Source organism: Camelus ferus, chromosome 4 (genome assembly GCF_009834535.1).
Source record: "Camelus ferus isolate YT-003-E chromosome 4, BCGSAC_Cfer_1.0, whole genome shotgun sequence".
Classification (NCBI taxonomy): domain Eukaryota; kingdom Metazoa; phylum Chordata; class Mammalia; order Artiodactyla; family Camelidae; genus Camelus; species Camelus ferus.
In genome coordinates this window covers 57,609,107-57,629,095 of record NC_045699.1, presented here as the reverse complement: position 1 = coordinate 57,629,095, position 19,989 = coordinate 57,609,107, and the positions used below count along the sequence as shown (strand labels likewise).

At 52.3% G+C, this 19,989-nt stretch overlaps 1 protein-coding gene across 6 annotated transcripts in view; it reads left to right on the top strand.

The window, feature by feature from the left end:
- The window catches only part of AKNA (AT-hook transcription factor), a 53,111-nt gene that overhangs the window by 7,606 nt on the left and 25,516 nt on the right, over positions 1–19,989 (top strand). For 2 of the 6 annotated variants that reach the window (XM_014560372.2, XM_006186029.3), the window contains exons 1-6: positions 1,968–2,123; positions 7,778–8,164; positions 11,197–12,263; positions 14,046–14,120; positions 18,543–18,699; positions 19,404–19,558. In XM_014560372.2, coding sequence (XP_014415858.1) covers positions 7,891–8,164; positions 11,197–12,263; positions 14,046–14,120; positions 18,543–18,699; positions 19,404–19,558 — 1,728 coding nt within the window. In that variant the 5' untranslated portion in view covers positions 1,968–2,123; positions 7,778–7,890. Of the gene's footprint in view, positions 1–1,967; positions 2,124–2,446; positions 2,470–7,777; positions 8,165–11,196; positions 12,264–14,045; positions 14,121–18,542; positions 18,700–19,403; positions 19,559–19,989 lie in introns of those variants that run through there. The other 4 variants (XM_032478267.1, XM_032478268.1, XM_014560371.2 and 1 more) reach the window with 3 other exon arrangements.

The following is a 19,989-nucleotide window of genomic DNA, read 5'->3' as shown; positions in this document are numbered from 1 at the left end:
GACTGGGGTGTCAATGAAATGGAATAGGGTGCATAGGAGGCTGTTTCCCTCGGGGTCTGGGTTATCCAGGGGTCATGGGGCGTGCCTGGCTGTAGCAGCCACCTGGCGTTGATGGCAGTGCTGCCTGGGTTAATGACCAGGGAGGGAGGGTGAGTGAGTGACGGGGTGTCAGGGCAGCCCGCCCCTCACACAATGGACCACATGGTCACCAGAGCTGGCAGGGAGGGGCCTCATTAGGGTTTGGCTCTGCTCCACGTTTGGCTGGGGCTGTGGGTAGAGCCCCGCCAGCCAGATGTGGGTAAAAGGCGGGAAGAGGGTGGGGTGATTACTGGGATGAGGGCATTTGGTTCTAGCTCTGCCAGATACTCACAAACTGACCTTGGGAGGATTCATTCATTCATTCTTTCATGCTCCAGGCCCCTGGCTCTGCACTTTGCAAGGGGATCTTGGCAGCAGCCCTGTGGGGTGGTTATTCTTCTTAACCCTGTTTTATAAATGAAGAAACTGAGGCTTGGAGACGTGAAGCTTCACAGGTCACAGAGCTAGTAAGAGGTTGGGCTGGGATTTGAACCAAGGTCTGCACTGACTGTAAGATGCATTTTTTTCTCCTACACGGGTGGTTCCCAAACCTGGCTGCTCATCAGAATTACCTGGGGGGCTTTTTGGACAATGCAGAGGACAGATTCTTTTCCTTTTTCTTTGGTTTCCTGAATTAGATTCCCTGGATCCTAGGTGGGGCCACCCCTCTGTCCTGGCTCCTGCTTCTCTCTCTTGGCTCCCTCTGCTCTGGGCACACAGCCTCGCTGGCCTCAGAGAAAGCCCAACTGGGTCTTATCTTGCCCTTTGTACTTGCCCTTCCAGAATACCCTACAGCGAGCTCTTCTTGTGGTTTGCTCCTGCCCATCCCATCTCTTCCTTCTAGTCCCTTGTTTGAATGTCACCTTCTCACAGAGACCTTTCTGGCCACCCTCAAGCCCTCATCTCCATCCCGTCACTTTCTGACCTACAGATTCTCTCCCAGTAACCTGCTTAAATCGCTGATGCCCAAAGACCAAGTCTGTAGGTCTGGGTGAGTCCTGGGTATCAGGATAACAGAGAGCAACCTGGGATATGGATCACCACCTACCTCATCTCCGCCTTGGTCACATCTCTCTCCATGTTTATTTGTTGTCTGTGTCTTGGAGCCAGAGCTTGGCCTGTCTTGTGTCCTGCCATATTCTCAGCATCTGGAAAAGCACCCAGCACACTATAGGAGCTCAGTAAGTCTCTGTCAGATGAATGAATGGAATGAGAGGGGCTTGGGAAAAGGCAGCTTGCCATCTGATGAGCCCTTGGAATAACAGGGGAAATTCACATGATCAGCCAATTCCCCACCTCTGTGCTGCCTGGAAAATCCCACTGTAATTACAGTCCCAGCTTGGGGTGAGGACAGTGTGTGGGATGGCAGGAATCGATGCAGCCTCCCTGAGGTGTTGGGTCGCATATTGGCAGACAGGGCAGAGAGTCAGAGCCGGCAGTGTGCCAAGCAAGCATCCAATCTGAGCTCCCACTGTACAGTTGGGCACTGTGCCCTAGTGAGAGAGGGAGACTAGAACAAGGTTATGCCCTGGAGGGAAGGCGCTAGGAGAAAGCTCTCAGAGGCCTGAGGCTGCTGGAGGCTTCCTTCCAGGCTCAGCATGCTGTGTGAACTTGGCCAAGCCTCTCACCTACTTTGGGCTTTATTGTCCACAGTTGCTGAGATGGCTCCAAGCTCTGACACTGGAGGTTTCCAGAAGTCCTTTCCTGAGCGGCGCAGACCCACAGAGGGCCAGCAAGGGGTTAAGCTCCTTCTGCTCACTCTCACTCTGCACGCAGACAAACCCCCTCCTTCTGACAAACACTTGTAGGAAATCAGGCTGGGCGCTTCCTGCCGAGGCGAGGCGGCCGCAGCCCAGCCGCAGCAGGGGCGGGGAGAGGTGGGGAGCGGAGCGATGCTTGTCTGTGAGCAGCGCTGGCGCTGGCAGAGCGGCCTGGAGGCGGGCCAGGGCTCCGAGGAGGCAGGGGCTCCCCAGGTTTGGAACAAAGACTTCACAGGCAGGTCCCCTGAGCCTGGGTCAGCGGGATGGTGGTGGATCCAGAGAGAGGTAAGGGAGCGGAGGAGGGCGGGCTGGGGGGAGCCGCCTTCCCGCTGGACGGGCCAGTCACAGGCTCTCTGGGACGGTCTGGGCGGCTGGACCAGCCCAGCCAGGAAGTTGCAGCTGTGGCAGCTGCATTACTTCTCTCTGGCTTAGGGGAACCCGGCCCCGGGGCCAGGGTGAATTTTAGGGGGATTTCCTCAAGCCTTGGGATGCCGGATCCCAATCTGAGCTCTGATTCTGATCTCTGTGAACTTGGGCAAGCGCTGGTCCCACTCTGTGCCTGAGGTGTCCTCATCTGCACGTGGAGAGTTAGTCCCACGGGCTGCTAAGGGGCCCCAGACATGATGTGCAGGTGAGGAGCAGCCAGGAGGCAGCAGGGGGATCCCCACTAAAGAGTGGCCCATTTTCCTGAAGAGAAGGAGCAGGAGAGGAGCCAGGGATGGTGCAGAAGACCTGGCCCAGCCCTTCAGGCTGGTGGGATAAGAGTCCACAGCAGTGAGGGGCACCTTTCCACCTTTTCCTTCTCCTTGGCCTCTGCTGCGGGAGAGAGCTGGGGGCAAGGGGAACATCCGGAGGGGGAAGTGGCTGATGCTTCCCCGAGGGACTGGTTTCTACACGGCTGGCTGGTGGGAAGCCCTTGAGAACTGCAGGTCTGTGCCCTGCCCGCTCGCTGATCAGGGAAGGCAGCTGAGTCTGGGGCTCTGAGCTGCAAAGCCCAGCCTTTTTGGAGGGGCCCTGCCACTCGGTAGGGCGAGTCTTTCTTCCCCTTCCTCTCACCGCCCCACCAAGTCTGATGGACTTGGTTTCACAGTCACAGGCCCCGGGTTTCACACTTCCTGATTGTGAGGTCTTGTGAGAGCAAGCCGCCTCTCTGCGACTCAGTTTCCATACCTGGGAGATGTCAGGGTCCGGGGAGGAGCAGTGGGGGCACCTTGGAGAGCCCTGGCTGGATAGTGAGAGGCTTCAGAGGGCACGAGGAGGCAGAAGTGGGCTGTGTGGCTGAAGGTGGCAGAGGAGAACCCAGGGATTGAGCCTTAAAGGGAAGGGTCTTCGGTTTTGGACTGAGGGGGGCAGGGAAGCCCTGTGAGGGTGGCCGACCCACTTAGGAAGTGGAGAGACAGACTACAAGGGTCTCGTAGACCCATGAGAGAGCCAGAGGCAGGGGTGGTGTGGATGGAGGGAAGAGGCATACAAAAGGAGGGGGGAGTGGGTGGTGCTTCCTTGTGGGGCAAATCTCTCCACGGCTGGCAGGGCCCCTGAGCCCCAGAGAAATGAGCCCCACAAGGACAGCCCAGCCCTTGAGGGGACTCAGTGCTCAGGGGGCTCTCCTGGGCTCAGCCTCCAGCTCATACAGCTGGACCTTCACCCTCGGGAGCAGCCCTGTGCCCTCAAGAAGGCTGACTAGAACCACCCTGCCTTTGGCCGCCATTCAAGGACCCCTGTCCGAGCTCTCTCCAAGGTCTGTTCATACTTTCAGACCTCTGTGCCTTTTCCTATGCTGTTCCCTCTGCCTGGAATGCCCTCCCTCATTCTCCTCCCCCAAATCCTCTTTGTCTCTCAGGCCCAACTTAATATTTCTGTCTTCAGTAACCCTCTGTACCCTCATTTGAAATTTTGGAACACTTTTACTCCTGTCTGTTGTTCCTCATGTCTGTGTCACACTTGGCACATAGTAGGAGGTATAGGGTTTTTTTTAAAGTTAATTTGCACCCAGTAGGTGCTCAGTATATAGCTTTGTTACTCTGCAGTGGGACCTCAGGGAGGAGGAGGGGGTTAACAGATCTGAGGCTGTGGCCCTTAGAAGCGAGAGAATCAACCAGGAACCTCAAAGTTCACATAGTCTCATCTCTTACCTCCCAGCCCACCCTAGCAGGGCGCTTCTCCCCTGTGGCAGCAAGGGCGGGTGGCGTTTTCTCCATCTTACAGAGGGAAAAACTTAAACCCAGCGGTTCACAGTGGAGCAGCAGCACCAGGCCCAGAAGCTGGTCTCTGGACACCCTGACTGCTTCTCTTTCACAGCAGCCCCATGAGCAGGTGTCCTCATCCCAGCATGAGGTCAGCACGCGCTTGGCACTCGTGTGTGTTTGTTGACTGGCTGACAGCTGGTCCTGGGCTCTGTGGCTTGCGTGGAAGGCAGAGGTTTTGCTCAGGAAAGTCTCATAGGTTGGAGGCCCTGGGGAGCATGTGCAAAACTCCAGCCAGTGACCACAGTTGCCTCTGATGAGTGGCTTCCCCTTGTCACAGTGAGATTTCTATAACAACTGAGTCATCCCAGGAGACAGGATGTTCCTCTTTGTGCACCCTGAGGTCTCTGTGATTGGGCAGGCTGCTCTGTGGCGTGGCTAGAAAAAAGCCCTTTAAAAAGTCAAAAAACCACACGCCTCCCCCAGCCCCTTCCTTGGCGGAGGTTTCAGAAAGAGAAAAGCAACGGCTTATGGCGCCTCGCACACGCGCCTCGCACACCTGCCATGGTAGCAAGATCCAGAAGGCCCAGTCAAGGTCAAAGGGTGGGGCTTGCTTGCCTAGGGCACTGGTTTGAAATGCAGATTCCTGGGCCCTACCCCAGGGCCATTGAGTCCAGCTCTCTTTGTGTTGAATTCTTAAAGGATTCTTAGGAGCATTCAAACTGGCAGGAATTTTCAAGAGGGCTACAGGCCCCCCCTGAGAAGTTGTGGGAAGCAAGAATTAGAGCTTCTTTTTTAAAATACTTATTTTCTATTGTATCTTTCTAAAAATTCAATTTTGGATATATATATATATTTCTCAAAAACATGTAATGTATTTGTGTGAGAATGCATGTATATAAGAAATACATATATTAGGTATATGAGCAAATATGTCTTTAGTGATGAGTTGTGTGATTAAAAAAAAAAACTGGAGACCACTCCCTAGGCCAAAATCGACAGTTTCCAATCTTACCGTCACTAACCAGCTGGGTGATCTTGGCCAAGTCACTATTTCACGCTGAGCTTTAGTTTTTGGATTTGAAAAAATAGTTTTCCTATGACCTACTTACCTGTTCGCAGAGAGGACAGATGGAGAGCAGGTAGCCTGGGCCGGCACAGAGAGGGCCCAGCATGTGTGGGGGGATCGTGGGGAGGCTTACAGGGTGATCGGGGGTGGGGGGAAGTTCTGGGAGGAGGGAGGAAAGCTGAGTGGAGGGAAGAGGCTGAGGCCTTGGAGACCCTAAGGAGCAAGGATTGTGGCCAGAAGGAGGGGAATGTTAGTCCCTGTTCCTACCCCAGCCCTTGAGAAGGCAGCAGCCAATCCCTGGGGAACTTTCTATCCAGAAATAGTAGCCTGCTGACTTTTCTCAACTGTGCAAACCGAGGCTCTGACCACCCAGTTGCTCACGAGGCTGCAGGGACAAACACAGCCACATCTGTCCCGGGAGGCCTGGAGTTACTGTCTCTACAGCATGGAGAGAAGAGCCGGGACCTGGGCTGTAAGGTGACCTCTCACCCCAGCCTGGTGCTGACCCAGCTGGGGCTTCAGGCAAGGCCCTCCGCTCTCTGGGCCTCAGTGTTCTCACCTGGAGTGTGGGTCCTTGTGTGAGCATCTTGGGTGGGACCATCCTGCTGCTCTGTAAGCTTTGTGCTTCCTGGGCTCAGAGGAAGTGTTTGGGGGGTGTTGGTCATAGCAAGAGGGTGAATAAGAGGAGGGGGAGAGGAGATGGAAGGGAAGGAGAAGAGGGAAAGGAGGAGAGGCTAACAGGCAGGCAGGGAGGAGCCCTTCTCCAGCCATCCTCCCACTGCCACAACTAGTTCCCTCTGCAGCAAGCTCTCCCTTCTGATTCGCTCTCCCCAAGCAGCCAGAGAGAAACTGCTAACCATACCTTGACCTGCTCTCCCGTGCCAGAGATGTACTTCAAACCCCCCAACAGGACCTGAGAGGCCCCCCGACCCTGGATCTGGCCACCGCCTCTCCATGCCCACACTCTGCTGTCAGAGCCTCAGCCCCCACCCCAATACCGCCACAGCCATCCTGAAGCCACTTCCATGTCCCCCCTCTTGGCTCCAGGCCTTTGTATTTGATAGTCCCCTTGCCTGGAATGTTCTTTTTTTTAAATTGAGGTGAAATTCACATAACTTAAAAGCAACCATTTTTTGCCTTATTTTTTAAAATTGGAGTATAGTTGATTTACCATGTTGTTTCATGTTAGTTTCTGGTGTACAGCATAGTGATTCAGTTATATATATATGTGTATATATATATATATACACACATACATATTCTTTTTCATTACAGGTTACTGCAAGCCATTGAATATAGTTCCGTGTGCTATACAGTAGGACCTTGTTGTTTATCTGTTCTGTACATAGCACAGTGTATCTGCCAAGCCCAGACTCAATTTATCCCTTCCTTCCCCCTCCCCACCCAGTAACCGTAAGTTTGTTTTTTATATGTGTGAGTCTCTTTCTGTTTTGTAAATAAGTTCATTTGTGTCATTCTTTAAATTCCATATATAGGTGATACATATGATGTTTGTCTTTCTCTGTTTGACTTGCTTAGTATAATAACCTCTAGGTCCATCCATGTTGCTGCCAGTGACATTATTTCATTCCTTTTTATGGCTGAGCAGTATTCCATTGTACATATATACCCCATCTTCTTTATTCAGTCATCCAAGTGAACAATTCAGTGGCATTTAGTGTGTTTATAAAGTTATGCAAGCACCACCTCTATCTAGTTCCAAAACATTTTCATCATCCCAGAAGGACACCTGTGCCCATTCAGCAATCACTCCCCACTCCCCCCTCCCCCGGCTCAAGCACTGGTCTGCTTTCTCTCGCTATGGATTTACCTATTTTGGGTATTGCATCTAGGTAGAATCATACAGTGTGTGGCCTTCTGAGTCTGGCTTCTTTCACTTAGCGTCATGTTTCTGAGGCTGGTCCTTGCAGCATGTGTTGTCAGTGCTCCATTCCTTTTTGTGTCTGGATGATATTCCGTTGTATTCATGGACCACAACTTGTTTGTCCATTCAGCCATTGATGGACATCTGGGTTATGTCCCCCTTGGCGACCGTGAATAGTGCTGCTAGGAACGTGTGTACATGTGTTTATTCAAGTACCTGCTTTTCAATTACTTTGGATACTGGAATCTCTTTTCACCATCCCCCGTCCCGCACAATCTGAACTGTTACTGAAGGGGTGTAAGGGAAGCTTCCCAGAGGAAGCAGCCTCTGAATGGGACGTATCCTGACCTCCTGGGCCTGCGCTGGACCCCCGGGTGCCCTCCCCGTGCTTCCCCTCACCCCCACTTTGATCTGTAGTTGCTGGTTGTCTGTCTGCTTCCTCCTGGGCCCTCAGTTCTCGTGTGAGCAGGGCCTGTGCCCCAGCACCCGTGCGCGGAGCCCGGCTCACGGTAACGAGCCCCAGCACACATGGGACACCTGCCGTGTGCCAGCCTCTGGGCTCCTTACTCTTTATCTCAGGTGATTTCACAAAACTCTTGAGGGAGAGTTGAGTTTCCCCCTAGTTTTTCTAATGAAGAAATCCAAGGCAGGGTGACTTGGCCAAGGTCGCATAGCTTCACAGGGGTGGAGCCAGGAGCAGAACTAGGGCTGTCTGATTGCAGAGTTCCTGCTGGTACTTTCTGCTTCGAAGAAAGGAGGGGGCTCAAGGATTAATGCTGTCCCTTGATTGTGTCCCCGACAGGCCACAAGAAGAATGGCTGGTGCTGAGCGGAGCCGGTCGGGACTCTGGTGCCTGTAGGGGCAGCTCCACCTCCTGAAGATGAAGGGGCCCAGGTGAAACACAGGCCGGGCCGCATGGCCAGCTCCAGGATGGAGGTCTGCTGGGCCGAGCCGGGCCCGGGGAAGGGGCCACTGCAGCGGCGGCGCTGGGCCTGGGCCGAAGAGGGAAAGGATGCCGATGGGAGTACACGCAGCTTGGGGGAAAAGGGGCCCTTCCCCAAGGCCAGCAGCCCTGAGCTCCTGGAGGACTTCCGCCGGGCCCAGCAGTGCCTGCAGCCACTGGAGTGGGGCCCGGACTCACAGCCTGGTGGGTGCCGGGATCCCGAATCAGGAGGGTCTGCAGAAGAGGGTAAGACCTACTCCCCCACAACCCCACAGTGGTGTTCCCAAAACATCCCACCTTCCGGCAGGAGGCAGCAAGTGAGAGGGAGTTTCAGAAATTTTTAAAATTAAAATCTATGAAGCCTATAATTTAAAAAAAATTTAAAGATTTAAATTATATAAACAATATTGTTCATTGCAGAAAAATCAGGAAATACAAGCCAAAAGAGAAAAAACTAAAAATTACTTACCATCCAGATACGTATTACTTATTATACAGCTCTTTTTCATGTGCATATATATAAATGTACCATGAACATGGAAGAGTATTCTGCAAACTATATTGTAACTTGCTTTTTTTGTAATTTAATAGACATGAACACCATCCCAGCTTATCAAATATTCTTCCACAGGTCGTTTCCAATGCTTGTGTAGGAATTCCATGGTGTGGATATCCTCTTACTGCTAGGCATTTAGGTAGTTTCTAGATTTTTGCTTTTATAAATAATGCAGAGATATGTCATTAGTACATCTTTGCACACTCGATTTGATAATAACCTCAGTAATTTAAATTGCTTGGTCTGGGGGTTATGCCCATTTTTTAGATTTTTTAAAAATCCCAGTTAGCCACGAGAATGATGGCATCCCTTGGTTTCTAAAATAACTGTTCTCTTTGCATCAAGACCAACTGATGCTAAATTCCTAGCTAATTCCTAAATTCCAAGTTCCTTCTTCTCTCCAAATATTGGTTTCCCCACCTTTGAAATGGTCGTGATAATACCACTGAATCTGATTACATAGTGCCTGTTGTGTTGGCATATGAGTGAAACGTCCCTGTGTTACGATTCTGTGAATCAGGCAGTCCCCCATGGGTGGCAGAGAAGCCATCAGGCTGGTAGTGGATTGTGCAGTGACCTAAAGTTCCTTGGCCAGGTTGGCTTAAAGTGGGGTTTGCCCACAGCTACCCACTCAGGAGCCGTTTTCTGAGCTCTCCCTAAGGGAATGGTGACTGGGATGCACTGGGATGAAAAGGTAGAGGCATCTCTTCCTGAGGTCACATGGTAACCCCCTGCTGTGATGTAACAGCTGCTGCCACATCCTGGGCCCTTACTGTGTGCCAGGCATAGGGCTGGGCAGGACGAGAGCCACGTCCTCCTTCCTTCCTTCCTCAACACCTTCTGCCACTTAGGACAGACTAGCCTCCAGGTAGAGTAAGGATTGCCTGAGAGGCCAGTACTCGCCCAAGACACCCAGTGAGGGATCAGAAGATCTAGGATTGAACCCAGGGCTGCCTGGTTCCAAAGCCAGCTCTCTTCATCCCACTGCATAGCCTCCATCAGCAGAGACTAATTTGCCTGCATGGCTGGGACCTTGGTTCTAAATCCAGGACTGCTCTGAACCACTGCATAATCTTTGGCAAGCTACTTAACCTCTCTGGGCTTCAAGTATGCTTCTGTAAACAAGAGAGATATACTGAAGGAGATTTTAAGGAGTTGAAAGTTGTGGAGGTGCCGAGGGTAAGGGGAAGAGCATGGGGGTGCAAAGAGTGATGTAAGGGTTATGACAAAGGTGCATCTGGCCAGAGAAGAGTCTGTGCCTGGTGGTGCCCTGACTGTATCTCATGAAACTCTGGATCTATGCCAGAGTCTGATACAGGGTAGGTGCTCAATAAGACAGAGTAGGTGCTCAATAAACATTTACTGCATGGATGATGCATAGATGGATGGATGAATGCTGGATGGATGGATGGATGGATAGATGGATGGATGGATGGATGGATGAGTGGGTGGATAGATATGCAGATGGATGGATGCATAGATGATGTGGGTGATTAGGTGAGTGGGTGGTGGATAGGTGAATGGATGGATGGGTGAATGGTGGATGGATGGATGATTGAAAAGATGGATAATTGGATCAATTGGTGAGTGGGTGATGGATGGGTGAGTGGGTTGGATGAATGGATGTTTGTTGAGCTTCTACTACGTAATCATTACAACTACCCATTTTCTGGGAGCTTTGCATACCTTATTGTCCTCCTTCCCTTCCTTCCTTCTTTCCATTCAGGCAACAAATATTAAGCACCTCCTCTGTAAATACAGCAGTAAACATAAACTGACAGTATCTTTGCTCTCACAGAGCTTACAGTGTAGCAAGGGAAGAAAGTATTAATGAAACAATCACATAAATAAATGGAAAGCTGCAGCTGTAGTAAGTAGTTTAAAGTCGAGGTATTCAGTCATATGAAAGCTTATAGAAGGGAGAATTTGACCCAAGTTAGGGAGATCAGAGAAGACTCCTTTGATGAGGTCAATGTTGAGCAAATGCCTGAAGGACATTTAGGAGTTAACTAGGGAAAGGGAGGGAGAGGGGAGCCTAGCAGAGGGATCTGCACGTCCAGAGGCCCTGTGGTGGGAGAGGATGTGGATGGCTAGAGCAGGGGGAGGCTGAGGGGGACCATGGAAAAAGATGGATCAGAAAAGCTAATGAGGGGTGAAGACAGGGGCCTTAGGACCGTATTAAAGGTTCAGCTCTCTCCTGGGAACAACAGGAAAATATTGATGAGTTTTCAGGTGGACGACAAGAATGAGGATTGAGATTTTTAAGTGACTGCTCTAGTGGTCCAGGCAAGAAAGGATGTCAGCTTGGGCAAAACTGGTGGTCCTGGACTTTAGAGCAGTAGGTGAGTTTGAGAGCACCATAGGAGGTAATCATGACAGGACCAGGTGACAGATTGGACTGTGGGGGTTAGGGGGAGAGGTGGGCAAAGTGCCTCCCAGGTTTCTGGCTTGTGCAACAGGATGGGATGATGTTTCCATTTCCCAAAACACTAAGGGGACAAGCAGGTTTGAGTTTGGAGGACCTTTGAGACAACTAGCGGAGGTGTTAGATAAGTGTTTGGCCATATTTGGGGGGGTGGTCACCGGGCTTCTTGCCATCACCATATGAGGAAATGAAGGTCCAGAGGGAGGAAATGAAGGTCCAGAGGGGTGAAATGACCTAGGTAGTGTGACAAATTGAGTCCAGCCCTGGTATAGACTAAGCAATGACCTGTCTTTCCAGAGTCTGAAGCAGAGGATGTGGACAGTCCTGAAAGTTCCAACTTGCCTCTCGGCTGGCTCCCCCAGCAGGACCCTCAACCTGGCATGACTGAAGAGGAGCCAGATGAGACCCTGGGAGGTGCTGAGGTCCAGGAAGCTGGAGAGAGCTCCCCGAGGCTGGGGTATGAGACCGATCTCAGCTCGGGGGGCAATGGGAACACCAGCCCCATGGCTCTGGGGTGGTGTCAGCCCACAGGCGGGGTGGCTTCTGGCAATCAAGCCAGTGGAGACAAACTTCCAGAACATTCTGAGGTCAACCCAACTGTTGACTTCAGCTCTGCGAGGTCCTGGAGCAGTGGAACTGTTAGCCTCAACCACCCCAGTGACAGTCTCGATTCTACCTGGGAAGGAGAGACCGATGTCCCCCAGCCCCCTGCCCTGGCAGAATCTTTACCACAGAGCCCCAGCCACCACCTCCTAAACCCAAACGACAGAACTGGAGGAAGCGTTGCTCTGGTAACCCCCACGGAATTCCAGGAGTCCTCAGCACCTCCAGCCCAGAGCCTCCAGTGTCCTGCAGACAGATGGAGGAGAGAAGCTACCAGCCTCTCCTGCCCTCAGCCCAGGGACCAGTCCTGGAAACGGACACGGATATCACCTAAGCCGCTCCCTTCCCGATTCACCGGCTCCATCAGCCCCCTGAATCCCTCACCTGGGCCAGCTCGGCAGGACAGGCCACCGCCCAGGCCAGGCGCCACTCTGGCTGGTCACTCATCTTCTGGTGCCCCTAAGTATGGCCGGGGGCGGCTGAACTACCCACTCCCTGATTTCTCCAAGGTAGGACCCCGGGTGAAGTTCCCCAAAGATGAGAGCTACCGCCCCCCGAAGGCCAGGAGCCACAGCAGGCTGCCCGAGAGTCCTGCCAGGCCGCTGATTTTCAAGTCACCTGCCGAGATTGTGCGGGAGGTGCTGCTGAGCAGCGGAGAAGTCTGCCCTGGGAAGGATCCACCTCCTACCCACCCCATCACCAGGGTACCCCAAGAATTTCAGACACCTGAACAAGCCACGAAGCTGGTCCATCAGCTCCAGGTAAGCCAGGTTCATTTCTACATCAAGGCTCCTGTTGGTCTGGACTGGAGGCTGGTTGGGGTGGGGGGCCTCGGGGCTGGGCCAGGAGCCCCCTGCTGGTGAAGGGAGGGTTGTGCCTCCACGGATGAAGAGAGTCCCAAGCCCTTTCTTTGCTCAAGAAGAGCAGCCATTGCACTCATGCTACAAGGCTTGGCCGTGTTTGTTTGTTTTTAACTTCTGCTACAAAAAATTAAAAACACATAGAGAGAGAAAATAGTATAATGAACCCCCCTGTACCTGACACCCAACTTCCACCCACGGACCCATCACCCAGCCCCAGCGGCCTTTCTCATCTATGGCCTTACTTCTTTCCCCACTCACTCTGCTTGGGTATTTTGGAACAAACTTCAGGCATTAAATCATTTTATTCCCAAATAGGTTAGTGTGTATGTCTAAAGATTAGGAATCTCTCTTAAAAGTAACCATACCATCAGCATGCCTAAAACTTAACGCCAATCCTGAAAATTATCCAACGTCCAGTCACTGTTCACATCTCCCCTTTTGTCTCATAAATGGCTTGTTTATTTCAGTTTGTTCGAATCAGGATCCAAAACACGGCTCAGATATTGTATGTGGTCTGTGTGCCTTTCAAGTCTCTCTCCACCACTCCCCAACCCGGTCTTTTTTTTTTTTTTTTTTTGTCTTTTTTTTCTTCCTTGTAATTTATTTATTAAGGAAACCAGTCTGTCCTGTAGAGTCTCCCGCACTCTGGGGGTTGCTGGCGCACCCTCTGGTATCTGTTCATATGTTCCGTTGTCCTCTCTTTGTCCTGTGTTTTGCCTGGTTAGAGCTAGAGCTGTTTGGGGGTTGTAATTGGCTGTTTATTTCCCCTCCAGATCTTGAGCTCCACGCAGGTAGGGATTTTTTAACAAGACCCCATCAGAGATATTGCCCTCAGAAGGCATGGGCTGCCTGCTGGCCTTCCATTTGTGGTGTTAATGGCCACTGATTGTCATTGCCCCGATCCGGGCTTGCATTGGGAGTGACAAAGTATGGTATCCTAACGCTAGCATTCCTTCCCCATTTATTTGCTGGAAATCTTCTATAAAGTAAAACTTTCCCCCATCACCTATTTGGTTACCAAGGTCTCTCGTTCACGTGGGAAAGACAGGAGAAAGGCTTGATTCTGTCTTACTAATCACCAGTTTTCAGAACAATGAGCCAGTTCCCCAGCCTCCTTCAAAGCGACCAGTGACACTTGTTTTTGCCTTTCCCCTTGTGATGAGTTGTTTTAAGAACCTCTTCAGTTTTGTTTATGGCAAGTAGTGACTCTGAGTAAATGCAGCTGTGATTTTTGAAGTCTTTGATTTTCCTACCAAGGGACCCTTATACAATTCAATCAGCCATTGAAATATACTTATTAAGCACGTACTACTTAACTCCTGGGAATAAAGCAGTGGAGAAGAGAGATGTGGGCGGGGAATTCAGACAAATAAGCAAGTAGCTAGGATCCTCCGTGATGGGGGTTACGCATCAAGGTAAACCAGCCCAGGGGCCTCGCCCCTGACCATTGTCAGGGATGCAGAAGGGATGATGGATGATTTGTCCTGCTGCCTCCATCCCTCCAGAACTTGGCTGTGGGGGGTCTGTATTGCAGGTGAGCCTGAAGGGGTCTGTGGAACTACCACCACTGAGCTCTTCCACTCAGAGGAGCCCAGAGGCACCCCTGAGGGGTGGTTTCTCTGCGAGGGTTCACACAGGGAGGGGCCTGGTGTGTGACCGCATTGCCTCCCTCTCCCGCAGGAGGACTACCACAAGCTCCTCACCAAGTATGCTGAGGCCGAGAACACCATTGACCAGCTGCGCCTCGGGGCCAAGGTACTGGGCCCTGTCGGGTGGAGGTGCGGCCCGGGGTCCCCAGGATGACACTTTCCCATAATCTTCAAGAGCAGCCACTGCCTCCTGCCTCCTGAAACCCTGGGGTTAGGAGAACCTGGTCCTTCCTTGTTCTACCTCAAGGTCCCTCTGTGACTTGGAGCAGTGACCTTGCCCTCTCCAGGCTCAGCCTCCTTTACTGTTGATGAGCTGTGATATCCTTGAATCCTAGCATCTGGGGTTTCACCAGAAGCTCTCTCCTAGATGAGCTCTGGGGTAAGACCACGTAGGTGGAACTCCTGGCTTCATTACTGACCAACTGTGTGACCTTAAGGAAGTTACCTGGGCTCTCTGAGCCCCAGGGGAGTAGCCCAGAATTTCTGCGCAGCCCCTGGGGGAGATCCTTCCCAGATCACACCGTTGCCTTTCTCCTTCCCCACTGTCTCACCCACAGCGTCTCCCCTCAGGTACCCTGCTCCCCGCACTGAACGCCTAGAGTGTGACCGGGGAGTGTGGAGGGGGAAACCCGCTGCCCACGTCCTGTCCTGTCCTCACCTCGTCTTGGGACGAGGCTGTGAGACCTTCCCCTTTTCTGGGGTGAGGCAGGAAGTGGGGCCTGTCGCAGCCCCTCACGGCTTCCTGCTTCTCCCTCGCCGCCTCTTGCCCCATCAGGCAGCAGTGGGGGAGGGGTGGGAGCTGGGGTGCCGAGAGGCAGACTCTCCCTCTTGCTTGCTTCCTCCTTCAGGGCTCTCACCCTGGCTGCCCGGTCCTGGTCCAGGACCTCTCTGCCTGCAGGGCGCTGCTCTTAGCCGCCTAGTGGTGCTTCTTCCATGAAGTGTCCCTGACCCCGAGGCAGCCGTGATGAGCAAAAGCAGGGGCCCCATTCCAGGAGCAGGACTTCTCCTGCTGACACAAGCAGGTCCTTTCCATCCTGGCCTCCTTGGGCACAATGGTAAAAGGGGGTTGGTTAATCAGACCTCCTGGGAGCCAGTGGGCTCCTCCCACCCCCACCATGTCTTAAGGCTTCTCCCAGCTTCTGAGCCAGATTCAGGAGCAGGAGGGACAGGGGGAGTAGGGAGGGCCATCGAGAGGGCTTGGAGAGGCGTTTTCTCTGGGGAAACCACATTCTCGTGGCTGCAGACCTAGAAGGCCCAAGGAGAAAGGAACTGGTCATCGAGTCCAAGTCCTCAGCTCTCCCATCTCACAGATTGGGGAATTGGGACCCCAGGAGGGGCAGAAGTTGCCAAAGGTCGAGGTCGAGGCTCAGAGCATCTCCTTCCTCCTTGCCTCCCTCCCTCCTTTACTCATATAAGGGAATGAGTCAGTGTATGGAAAGTACATACCTGGCACCTGGCAGGTACTTCCGAGGAGTTAGGGAATATTATCATGATGAATAGTATTAATATGAAAGTGTTCATTGAGTTCACAGTGTAGACACGAGCAGGGGGACACAATGAGAGCACAGCCATGTGCCTTGTCTCCTGGATGCTCCCTCGACCCAGGGAGGACTCCCCAGGCCCCCGAGTGTGTGACGGAGGCAGAGGAGGGAAGGTAGAAACCCCTCATTCGATCCTCTTCATAAGAGGAGACAGGCTCAGCCAGGTAGAGCAGTTTGCTCGACATCCCCACGGCTGGTCAGGGACTAGAAGCTGGGAATTAAACCTGTGTCTGCCTGGTTTCAGAGTGGGCACCATTTCCCCCTGCCTGGGTGAGCCCAGATGGGACCCTGGCAGTGGGCATGTGGCAGTGGCTTAAGGACAGGGCAGAATGATGATGTTATAGTGATAACAATAATAGTAGTAAGTGATGTTTACTGACCACTGTCTTAATTTACCAAGGGGGAAACTGAGGCACAGGGGTTAAGTAATTTGCCCAAAATCACTCCACAGGTAGGTGCCAGAGCTGGGGTTTGAGCCCAGTATTCTAGCTCCAAAAGCCTGCTTCAATACCATGCTCTCTAGCAGAACCAGACTCGATTGTGGGCTCTGCTGCTGGGGAGGCTGACCAGGGAGTCTCTTGGTCTGGCCAGGGACACCACTGGATCCGGGCTGGGGGTGGGCACAGACCCTGGGCTGGTCAGGAGTCACTCCTGGTGACCAGCTTAGGGCCAGAGTTTATAGGGATGTCGTGCCTTCACTGCCCTGTGGCCACCCCCCTCCAGCTGCTGTCCCCCATCTCAGCTGCAAGGGGATCTGGAGGGGCTGAGGAGGCCAGAAATTACCCCAGAAAGAACTGGAGGGATGACATAAAACTGCCTTTCCCAAAGTGTGTGTTCTGATGGCCACCAGTTGGTCCAGAAGCCCTTGGTGGAGGTGGGAGTGGGGTTGAGGTTTGGGATGGAGTGGGGATGGGGGTGAGGGAGGCTTGTGTGTTCTGGGGAATTGGAGAAACATTTCCTATTCTCTTCACTCCTTCCACTCCCCGCCCCATTCATAAAGCCCATTAGCATTTTAAAGGCTGTGAGAAACCCGTCTGTGCTGAGAATAGTCAGTCATTTAACCCAATGTTTCCCATACTCACTGGTCCACCCTTCACTGCTTAATCCCGCTGAGGGAGCCAATCCAGCCTCAGAGAGTGCCAGGGGACACCCCAGTTTAAACGAGGGTCCTGGTGTGGGTCCTGGCTGTGTCCAGAGACAGATCTGGGAGGGACGGGCCTGAGCAGCTCAACAGTTGCCCACACTGTCCCCCAAGATCCCTGCTTCCTGGGCTGTCCACGGGCCTTTGGTCCTCTGCTGAAATAGAGGTGCTGAGAGCCACTCGTTTCTGTGCTGGGCCTTTGGTGGGTCAAGCCTGAGGCTGGGGGACAAGCGGGATGAGGCAGGGGAGCATGCAGGAGGGCTTGGCCTCTCCCAGATTTGGGTCACCTTGGGAGGAGAGGGGTGCTGGTAGGCAAGTCCCCACAGGCAGGCCTGAGCAGATGGCCAAGGGGATTATTAAAATCCAGCTTTGTTCTCATCAGAGGCTGGGCCTGAAGGAGAGGGGGGCAGCGGGGGTGAAGCCACGGCTGGGCCATTGTCCCTCACTTTGGAGTAGATTTTCCTGCCACAGTCAGGACGTGAAAAGCAGCTTAAGCAGGGAGAGGCTGCCTGCCTAGGGGCTAGGAAGCTCCCTCTACCAGGCCCACCCCGAATTGCCCTCTCCTGACCTTAGGGCAGCAGGGAGCAATAAGATGAGGATGAGGGGACACTGAGGCACCACAGGGGAGTAGCTTTTTTAGGGACCTGCCTCCATGATGGCCACATAAATGACATAGTGATGATGATGATGGTGGTGATGGTGGTGATGGTGATAATGGTGATGATGGTGGTGATGGTGATGATGGTGATGGTGATGATGATGATGGTGATGATGGTGATGATGATGGTAATGATGATGGTGATGGTAATAGTGATAATATTGAAGAGGATGAGTGTGAGGGTGGTGGCTGCTGTTTATTGAGCACTCACTTTGTGCACAGAGAGGTTAGTTAAGTCAGCTGCTCTAGGACTCAAAGGAGGGCAGTAGTAGAGCCAGGATGTGAACCCTGGCTCTGCAGAGCTCACGTGCTAACCCAGGATCAGCAGACTTTCTCTGTAGAGGCCACATAGCGAATATTTCCAGCTTTGTGGGCTGTATCATCTCTGCCATGGTAGCATGAAAGCAACCACAGACAATACATAAACAAGCAAGCGGGGCTGTGTTCACTAAGACCTTGTTCATAAAAACAGCCCATAGTTTGCCCACCACTGTAGGGTACATGGGTCTTTAACTTCAAGTGGTCTTCCTTGGCCATCTGCCTGACTCACTTCTCTCCCAGACATTGGGCTATTTATCATATGAAATCAATCCTCAAGTGATGGAGATCTGCTACAACTGAGAGATTAGTTCCTTCACTCGGTTTACTCATTCATTCAAACAGCCATTCATTGCCATTATTATCAATGGAATAATAGTTACTGGAAGTGTTTTTATTAATAACAAATATTAATTATTATATTATTATAATTATACTTGCTCCACATTAAATACTATATTGATTACAGTATTATTATGATTATATTATAAATTATTATAACAAGTTTTATAATATGGAAAACCACAGGCTTTGGGGTCAAAGCAGGGTTATAATTCCAGGCCAAGAATCTTCTAGCTGGACATTTTGAGTAAGTGACAACCTCTCTGAGTCTCAGTTCCCTTTTCTATAAAATGGGCATATGGTCCCTGTCCTCCTCCCTCCTGGGACTGCATAAAGAGAGAATGAAAGGATAGGTAAGCCTTTGGCCCAGTGTTTGACCCCCACTCAAGGGTTCCACTAAAACGTAGTATTTATTATCACAAGTCATGTTTGTTGAGTGCCTGAGTGATGTTGAGGATGAAGGTGAGGCCTTTTGGGTGGATTTGCCCCAACCCTGACTTGAGTCTGCTGTGCCTCCCTCCTGGACAGGTGAACCTGTACTCCGACCTGCCTCAGCCCAGCCACAGCATCCACATGGGGACAGTGCCCCAGGGGACCAAGGTCTTGTCCTTTAGCATCCCACAGCCCCACTCTGTGGAGCGGTGGCCAGGCCCCGCTGAGGGCCCACAGGCCTCTGAGGCTTCAGGTGAGTCTGGGAGAGATGTGGCTGGAGGGCTTCTCTGCCTGTGACTCTGCACCCTAGGGTGGTGCTGGCTTCAGGCCAGGGGAGGGAGGGTGGTGAGGCCCCTCTCTGGGCCCTTTGACGTGAAGAGATCAAGTGGGGATGTGAAGTGTCTTCTTTGAGCCAGAGCAGCCCGGGTGAAGCCCTACCTCTGCCATTTAGCAGCTAGGTGATCTTAGATGAGCTGTGTAACAAAGAGCATCATAACTGGAGAGCCCACATGAGGGCCAGGCCCTGAGCCAAGCCTTGTCACGTATGATCCCAGTTGACCACCATGTTAACCTGGTGAGGTACCAACTGGTGCTATCCCACTTACAGTTAAGGCTTGGAGAGGTGAGGACACGTGGAAGGTGACACTGCTACAGGGGAAGGGTCTGCATTTGAATCTACATCCTTCTGAGTTGGAGGCTACACTATTGACTGAGAACCCAGAAGCATGGCTTGGCTCTAGCTGTGTGATCCAGGGCAGATCCAGACCTTGTTCTTTCCAATAAGTGGGGGCAGTACTGCCCAGGCCACTTGCCCTGGCCTGTGTTAAGATGGTGTGATTGTGAGATGGCTGAGCGCTCACTTGAAGGTGGAGGTGGTGGCTTTGACACTTGGCATCAATCACTCAGCCCCAGGAAGGACTGTTCTTGGCCCTAATGTTTAGTGGTTGTGTATTCCAGGGTGGCCGTCAGCTCTAGGAGACCCGAGCCCCTCCTCGTCCCCTAGCGCACCCACCCCAGGGTGGCTTCCAGAGAACCCAGGTATCATCCAGAACCAGCCTGCAGCAGAGCCGGCCCAGGAACTGGCTTCTCAGGCCAGCCGCTTCCTGGCCAAGGTGAGTGGAAGCCCAGCTTTGCCCACCACAGGTGGAACTCACCTGGAGCCTCTGCCTGCTTGGCTGAGTGACTCTCTGTGAGGCTCAGTGGCCACTCCCCTGCTGGAGCTAAGTCGGAAACGGAGCCTCCCGCTTGGATTTAGAGGCCACACTGCTCCAGCTACCTCCTTGCCCCCCAGTGCTAGGTTTAACTCCCTTTCTGAAATTGTGTCTCATCAGAGTCTCTATAACTGTACTTTGAAGTGCCTCCTAGTTCGTTCCTGGGGTAGACACTCAGTGTTTTCAGGATTCTGGAAGGGTAATGGAATATCCACTCTACCTTTTCCTCTTCAGGGTATATCACCTCACTTCCTTAGTTCATTTCACTACAGAAATCAATTCTCAGTACTTCTCAGGGGGACTTTTACATTTTCATCAAACAATCCAAATAG